At 44.9% G+C, this 8,503-nt stretch overlaps 2 protein-coding genes across 2 annotated transcripts; both read right to left on the bottom strand.

Annotated features, from left to right (window-relative positions):
- Nucleotides 1-536: 536 nt before the first annotated feature.
- On the bottom strand, nucleotides 537-1,775 carry LOC129761309 (uncharacterized). Its single transcript, XM_055759027.1, has one exon. The coding sequence runs from the start codon at nucleotides 1,773-1,775 to the stop codon at nucleotides 537-539; it is 1,239 nt and encodes a 412-aa protein (XP_055615002.1).
- Nucleotides 1,776-5,000: 3,225 nt separating this feature from the next.
- On the bottom strand, nucleotides 5,001-8,198 carry LOC129761310 (uncharacterized). Its single transcript, XM_055759029.1, has 3 exons — nucleotides 8,134-8,198; nucleotides 5,918-8,023; nucleotides 5,001-5,307 (listed from the first exon to the last, which is right to left on the bottom strand). Exons 1-3 carry the CDS (start codon nucleotides 8,196-8,198, stop codon nucleotides 5,001-5,003), a joined length of 2,478 nt encoding a protein of 825 aa, XP_055615004.1.
- Between the last annotated feature and the right edge of the window lie 305 nt (nucleotides 8,199-8,503).

Below are 8,503 nucleotides of genomic sequence, written 5' to 3' on the forward strand. Positions count from 1 at the left end.
TAAACTTCAAATTATAATTCAATATTTTGATTACTAATTCTGAAAATCTACCTGGTAATCGCTCTATCAATAAATGAATAGTTTTAAGTTCTATTCAGCTTCAATTTATACCAATAAGAAATACAATATAAAATAGGTTCAATTTGATCACTCTCGCTATTCACAACCATCTATCCTTTTTATTGTTTATATTTACTACTGTTGACAACTCCATGTCCGGTACGCGGTTAACAGTAGTAGTTGGGGCAGTAGTAGCAGTGATAAACAGCAATTGGGCAGTAGTGGCAACAACACCAGTAGGAGAGTTGTGGTTTGACGGGTCCGTAGACGTGGCGGGATTAACACTCCCCCCCGGGATGCGCCGTTAGTCCTTCTGAGGCGTATCCTTAGAGACGCCCACATCTAGGACGGCTATTTTCACGGCCGGGCGTTCATATATGCCGTGTGCGGTCTGGATGGTAGCCCATCTTACTTGGCCGTCGGCTCCTGGCTTCGTAGCTATAACTCGCCCTTTCGGCCAACAATTACGTGGAGAGTTAGGGCTCGATTGGCTTCGTTGGGTCAAACCATTTGGGTCGTCGTGTGATTGACGGTAAGTAATCCCGAAGCCATTGTTTCCAAAACTGATTTGCTAAGGTTTGAGAGTGTTGGCAGCAGTTCTGGAGCGTCGCAGGATTATCGTCTAGAAGGGTCCATGGCTTCAGACCGTTTGACGAACCTAATAAAAAGTGGTTTGGGGTGAGCACCGGGGACTCGTCGTCTTCCAACGGGATGCTGGTCAGTGGTCGAGAGTTCACGATGTTTTCCACTTCTATGAGTAGATTCTCCAGGACTTCGTAGGAAGGCGGGCCTTTTGGCAGAAGCTTATTGAGGTTTTGTTTTACTGTGCGTATGAGACGCTCCCACGCTCCTCCCATATGTGGAGAAGCTGGTTGATTGAAGTTCCAACTGGTGTGGGGTGTAGTGAATTCGGCAATCAAACGTTGTTGATCTAGATTCGCCAAAACGGCCTTCAACTCTCTGTGAGCACCACGGAAATTAGTACCTTGGTCGCTGTAAATAACTGCCGGTGCACCCCTCCTACCTATTACGTTGTGTAGAGCCATGATGCAGGAATCAGTACTGAGTGTGTGTGCAATTTGCAGATGTATGGCGCGGATGGTGAGACAGGTAGCAATTAGTACCCAACGTTTTTCCGTTTTGCGATTTGCGGAGACCATAATCGGACCGAAATAATCCACCCCCATATGTGTGAACGGACGAGAGCAGGCGGCTAGGCGCGATGGAGCCAGATCACTCATGGCTGGGGGTTGTGGGACTACCCTCTCGTTCATGCATTTCTGGCAGCTTTTGCGGATCGTAGCATATACGGATTTGAGACGAGGAATTCTATATCGCTGGCGAATCTCATTTAGAACAGTGTTGTGGTTTTGGTGGTGGTACTTGCGGTGGTAATGGAGTACTATCAGATGGGTAACGTGATGATTGCGCGGAAGGATGATAGGATTTACTGCGTCGTAGTTGATAAACGAACAGGTACCGGTCCGACCACGGACTCTCAACACGTCGGACTCATCAAGGAAAGGACAGAAGTAGACGATAGAGCTGTTTTTGGGAATCGTATTTCTTTCGGTTTCATTTAGGCGGTTGGCGAAAAGGATTGAAACTTCTTCCGCATACTCGCATTGCTGGGCTAGACGATAGAGAAATTTCTCGGCTCTTATCAACTCTTGCTGTGTTAGCGGTCCACTAGTCCGTTCACTCTTACTGACCATCTTCGAGTTGAACATATATCGAAAACAAGACGGGTGGGTAATGTCGGGGACATAACCGGAGTGACGTAAGACTATACAAAGGGGACAGCTTTTGTTAAATATATATATTAAATATATTGTTTTATTTTCTTCTCCTACGTGAATATCTACCTTAAAAATGGATGAGTTTACTGTTTACTCTTCATGAATATGTTGATGGTTCTGAAAAGAACCTTTGGTGTTGTGTTTTTTTTATCACTCGATATTCCCATCTTGTTCGGTTAAACCTTCCTGTTTAGCTATTGCGTTTGCCACTCGCCACAGCTTTCACAGTTGGAATATTTCTTCCCATCCAGCTTGTGACATGTTGTTCAGTAAATTACATTTGATGCGACGTGCCGGAGAAACACTTTGCCACTCACTGAAACTAATTGTTGCCTTGATGAGCGCCGAACCGAAGCTGCTCTGTTCTTGATGCGGGTTTTCTGATTGTCGTGAGCAGCTTTGCAAGCCAATTCGAGCACTCCGACGGCCGAAACTCTATAATCGCTGGTGCTCCTATATACTGGTGCTCCGGCACCAATCCGTTCGGCCTAGTTACCCTTGCGGAGCAATCAGTGAATGCGACCAACAGGGAACTGGAGACTTGCACGGTTCGAGTGAGACTTTGCCTTTCCCTTAACTTGTCCTCCTTTGTTACGTCCACGATGCCGATGCCGTACAACCACACGGGTTTACGGTTTGAAAGAAAATAAGATATTTATTTGGGGTCCGAGTGTTTTATACTCTAGCGGTACACACTCACAGGATAGAGACAAATCGGCAGACTCAGCCAGAGGGGCGACTCCAACGAGACGAACGAATGAGCGTTAAAAGGGAGCGATGGCAAAAAAATACATTCATTACGATTTGTTCGCTCGTTGGATTCACATGCAGGCTAAAAAGGGTCCTTTTCAGGATCACAATCTTCAATCTAAAGAGTTTATTGTTTTGTTATCACTCGATATCCCCATCTTGTTCGGCTAAACCTTGCTGTTTAGCGATTGCATTTGCCACTCGCCACAGCTTTCACAGTTGGAAAATTTCTTCCCATCCAGCTTGTGACATATTTTACAGTAAATTACATTCAATGGCACGTCGCATTACCACCACTCAGTATCGGATTGGAGGTAATTTTAACCTGTAATTGAACATTTGCGATGACAGTGGTACAGTGTCGACCTTCAATATGGGGTCATAATTTGGACCCCGAACTCTATGTTTACAAAAATGTCCAACTAAATATGTCGCATTACTGGTCCGTCCAATTAGCTAAATGTCGAGAGAAGTGTAAATTACAGTACTTTCAATCTAAAAGCAATTTAAGAATTGGTGAAAATTATTAAGCTCAGAACAACTGCCAAATTCACATACTCATCATATCCTGGCAAACAAATTATGAAAAAATCAATTTGTGTTTTATTTTTATTTTGGATATTGTTTTAGAAAGCATTGAACTGTATTTCCTAAACTCTTTTTTGGAAGGTTTAATGGCCCTGAAAAGCGCCTTGTTTTATGGAATGGTTCCAATTTAGAAAACTTAGTACTCGTGGTTTTGAAAAAAAACCATTTCGAACGCCCTCGATGCCGCCTTGTTCTAGATTTGCCACCAAAGCAGTGTGTATAAAGAACAAACTTTTTTCTTCTGCTACCTGATGCCGTTTTGCGATTGCGTTTGCCACTCGCCACTCGCTGCAACTGCCTGTTGTCTTGATGTCCATAGAACCGAATGTGTTCTGTTCCGAATGCGGGTTTTCTTATCGTCGCGAGCAGCTTTACCAGCTAACTCGATCACTTCGGCGGCCGAAACTATATAACGCCGGCTAGGTGGACTGGTGCACTGGTACTAACGCGCTCGGCCTAGCTACCCTTGCGGGGAACTCCAGATCAACACGGTTCGAGCGGGATTTTGCCTTACCCTTCACTTTTCCTCCTTTACCATGTCCGGACATGGCTGCTTGGGTTGGTTTGTTGATGTGTTGTGATGCGAACCGATGTGGTGTACGGTTTGAATGAGAATGATCGTTACGGCAGCGGAGCGAGGATTTTTAAGCTGACTGGCTGGCTCGAGAATTACGCATGTGTGAGACTGCGACCAATGTTTCGTTCATTTTTTTCTTTTTCCTTTCCAATCGTGCTTCATTCTATTTCGCTGCTGCTCTGGTTGCCCGTTTTGGTCGGTACGATTTGAGGAGCACAAAATGGACCAATCAAAAATGGGCACATAGTGCATTTTGACAATGCTTGATATTTCACAATTATTCAATTATTTATCTCAAGAAAAATGAAATGTTATTCGTTATGATAGATGCGTAGATATATTTCCTATCAATTGATGCAAAAACCTTTGCGATCTATTGAGAAATGCTCGAGTTATAAGCGTTCCAAATCTTGCATTTTTTCCTACTTGTTCAGTGCCTAGATTTCCATTTCACCCCCTATATCTTCCGGTTAGACGTAGTCCTACGTCAAAACGTATGCCGTAGTACGTAGCATAGTGGCCCATTTCGAAAAGTTCTGTGGATTTATAATCGGTTCCTCCGTGGGAGTGTGCATGAACACATGCGCTCGCAATTCCGTGTCCGTCACCCCATACTGTGGGGCAGCTGGCCAATAGGCCTTAGGTTTTCGAAGGAATTCCGGTCCTTGAAACCAGCGACTGGATGCACTGAGATCTGTTTCGTTCTGTTTTGTTGGAACCCACCGCCACTCTTTCACGTCTGATGTTTCCAGTATCTCACTTACACGGAATGCTACGAACTGGCTGTATCGTCGATGATCGGAGTTTATCCAACAGAGAACGTCTCTCGAATCGGTCCAAAAATAACGCTCGGACAACCTAGCGGATAATGACTGTGCAACGCTGTTCGCTAAGCGAACTCCTAGAACACTATATTGCAGCTCTGAGCGTGGTATGGAGAGGAACTTCAGTGGAGCAACCCGTGTTTTGGCGCTGTCAAAGGCGGTTTCAATTACGTCTCCTTCTTCGAACCTGAGATATATAACGGCGGCGAATCCGTTCTCGCTCGCATCGACGAACGTGTGCATCTGGACCTTGCTGTTTAATGACACGGATACTCTATAACACCTTGGAATTTTGACATTGTTCACCTCTGGTAAAACCTTCAACCAAATTAGCCACAACTTTTGGAATTGTGGTTCTTCGATGTGGGTGTCCCAGTCAATCAGTCAGGATCTCCAAATCTCCTACAGAAGTACTTTTAGGTACATGAGAAAGTTTGCAATAAAGCCCAATGGATCGAACATCATCATGAGTGTTCGGAGCACCTCGCGTTTAGTGGGTCGTCGGTGCCCAGAGAGCAGATCCTGGTTGTACCGTGGGGACACCTTGAAAGTGAAGTAGTCCGCAGTAGTATTCCACCAAAGTCCCAATACTTTTTCGGTGGCGTTTTCTTCGCCAAATCCGAGGTTCTTTTCGTTAGTCACTTCTTCCTGAACGGAAGCCAGGACAGCTGATGAATTGGTAGCCAATTTCGCATCTCGAATCCTCCTGCTGCGTGGATGCGTTTGACGTCTTGTACTAGCTTAACAGCATCTTCATTTGTTTCGACGCTAGCGAGCATGTCATCAACGTAATGATTTTTCACAATCGCGTTAACAGCTTGCGGTCATTCGTGCTCAAATCGTTTGGCGATCACATACTGGGCTGTCGCGGGCGAACAGCAGGCGCCAAACGTCATCACTTTCATAATGTACACATCTGGTGGGTCATTATCCTCGTTTCCTTTCCAGAAGAATAATTGAAAATACTGATCTTCTCGCCTTATCATAATTTGGTGAAACATTTCACGAATGTCCCCGCATACTGCAACTCGAAACTCCCGAAACTGAATCAGAACTGATAAAAGCGATGCCATGTGATCGGGCCCTTTCAGCAGGACTGAGTTCAATGATATTCCTTGAACTATTAGGTTCCAACAACTAAGTTTTCCCGGTTTGTTGGGGTTAAAGACTGGAAATATTTTTTTTTTTTTTTTTTTGTCTTTATTAGAGAGATTTTCAGCCTTAGGCTGGTTCATCTCTGTTAGACTGGAAATACTGGCAGATACCACTCGCACAGTCGACGGGTTTTCAACTCCTTCTCTGTCAACTTTCGAACGTACCCTTTCTGAACGTATTCGGCCATTTTTTCCCGTATTGTCTTCGCCAAAACATCGTCTTTCTTCATTCGGCGCTCAAGACATTCCCATCTTTTGAGGGCCATCGCTTTGCTGTCGGGAAGACGCACGGTGTCGTACTTGAAAAGTAGACCAGATTCGAAGCGGCCTTCTTTAAGAAAGGTCACCGTTTCTAGAATTTTCGTAGCACGTTGGTCATCTACAGAGGGATGTAGCTTATCAGGCTTGAAGATACCCATACTGTCAAGAGTGAAATAGGTTTTCATCGCTGCATGTAAATTTTCATCAGAGCCTTCGTTGCACTCGCACACTTGTACAGCATGGTAATTGATGTGGCTCCAGAAGAGTTGTTTGGACGAGCAGTTCCCGTACACAATCCATCCCAGACGAGTTTTGACGGCTATCGGCTCGAATGGTTTTCCTTCCCGACTCTTGAATGCATGTCCGAGCCGCGCATTATCCAAACCGATCAGAATACGCGGACTTACCTCGGTATAGGATTCGAGAGGAATGCCAGCAAGATGGGTATATCGACTCTGCACATCGGATGCTATCAGAGTTTGTGGTCGTAGTTTTAACTCCTGTATAGTTCGAACACTCGTCAGATGATACTTCCGAGATGTATTTCTCGTAGGAGATATAGCAAGTTCCACCTTGTGAGATTCATTCTCCATTCTTGTAGTTCCACCTGTCCACTTTAAGCAGAACGTCTTCTGAGAACCTTGAAGTCCTAGCTCTTTCGCAAGAGAGTGTTCTATGAGCGTCAGCTCGGAACCATCATCAATAAACGCGTAAGTATGAACCATTTTAGATGGACCATAAAGTACGACGGGTACAATCCGGAACAACACCTCATTTGTTTGGCTTTGATGAACATTGCAACTTGTGTTCGTAGCGGCATCTGTGTGTGGGAAACTTCTATCGACTTCAATTTTCTCTACATGGAGTAGAGGATGGTGCAGGTAGCTACACCCATTGACTCCACATTTGCCTTGTTGTCTACACGTACCGTTGTGCTTGCGCAGACATTTACGACACAATTTCGCTTCTCGTATTACTGCCCACTTCGACTCGTAGCTCAGGTCGACGAATCGTTTGCATCTTGTAAGCGATGAACATGAACCTTTGCACGCGACGCACTTGTTTGGCGTGTCTCGTCCATGTGTATGAACCTCATTTGTTGGAACCGAAGGGGATCCGTACCAATTGACGTCAGTTTCGGAATGGAAGTTGATGAATGCGTCTTTCTTGTTGCCTCGGTTACGTGAAGTGAAAGTAGTGGTCTGCATAACCGCGCTTGCATCCTCCGCTATACAATATAGCCAGGAACTAAAATCCGTAAGATTCTGGGCCGGATTACCTCGAGAATACTTCGCCCAATCCAATCGCAATGTTGGTGGTAGCCTATCCACTAATTCAAACTTGAGCGAAGCGTTGTACACGAAGTCCTGTACTCCACATGCTTCTATTGTTGCTACCAAATTTTCGACGGTTAGTGCGAAGGTCACCAATGTCTCTAGTCGATCGATCTCCGGGGATGGTAGGGAGCGAATTTTTCTAATCGCTGCTTGGACGATTGTTTCTGGTCTGCCATATAACATTTTCAATGTGGAAAGAACGCCAGATACATTCGAAGGATGGAGTAATCGACATCTGACAGCCTCCAATGCCTTTCCCTTTAGGCACTTGCGTAGTCGCAGCATGTTTTCCTCATTACTAAAATCGCACATCTGGGTTGATGACGCGTACATCGAGAAGAACAATGGCCATTCTTCGGGGTTTCCAGCGAACTCAGGCAGGTCTTTGGAAATTGCTTGTCTCGCAGCCAGTTGGCTTCGATTGAGGATACATATTGTTTCCTCTGTAGGTGCGGTTGCTGGAGGAGGCACCAGAACACGCTCAGTCAGAGGATTTGGTATACGAGATGTCTGCGGCGTGGAACGTTGTCCTGGAGCAAAATCAGATATTGCATTACTCCGTCTTTCTTGCGAATGACGCTGCTGGACGACACGTCGACCATCGACCATTGATCTCTTTTCAGTTACTTCACATTGATCGCGAAATTCTTCAGGAAGTTCAACAACTCCTGTTCTGTATACATATCATTGTAGCATTTAAATGAGACCGAAGTCTCAAGTTACATAATACAAATTAAATAAATAAAAAAAAAAATAAAATAAAATAACTCCGGGGCCCTTTACCGCTCCATCTTGTTCCGTTTCTCTGACCCATTGTGAGACATGGGACATCCTTTCAGGATCTTCATCGTCTGAATCTGACGCACTACCGCCTTCCATCTCTTCCAAAATCTTATATTTTTTGTCCAGATATTTCTGCTCCAGCTTCGTTTGCTCCTCAAGTTTCTGCAACCTTAAATTTTTCTTCCGCTGTTCACTCCGTTTACTACTCTTCTTTCCGCATGATTTCGTTTCACTGGATTCTTTTGCGGTGGATTATCGTCCTGGGCCCTTTTATGGGTGTCTTTCGTTGAAGTTAGCTGTTGTACACACGCACTCATCACACTGCACCATTCTACTGTTGTCCCTTTCCGCGCACAACTCACAGCTATTG

Source organism: Toxorhynchites rutilus, chromosome 1 (assembly GCF_029784135.1).
Source record: "Toxorhynchites rutilus septentrionalis strain SRP chromosome 1, ASM2978413v1, whole genome shotgun sequence".
Taxonomy (NCBI): domain Eukaryota; kingdom Metazoa; phylum Arthropoda; class Insecta; order Diptera; family Culicidae; genus Toxorhynchites; species Toxorhynchites rutilus.

Bases quoted from the DNA above. Each gene is read 5' to 3' on its own strand.
- LOC129761310 (XM_055759029.1), bottom strand. From the start codon at position 8,198: ATGAAGATCCTGAAAGGATGTCCCATGTCTCACAATGGGTCAGAGAAA. The intron at 8,024-8,133 runs GTAAAGGGCCCC...ATATGTATACAG, and splicing joins AAACGGAACAAGATGGAGCG to AACAGGAGTTGTTGAACTTC. The intron at 5,308-5,917 runs GTACGTTCGAAA...GCATCCACGCAG, and splicing joins GCCGAATACGTTCAGAAAGG to CAGGAGGATTCGAGATGCGA.
- LOC129761309 (XM_055759027.1), bottom strand. From the start codon at position 1,775: ATGGTCAGTAAGAGTGAACGGACTAGTGGACCGCTAACACAGCAAGAG.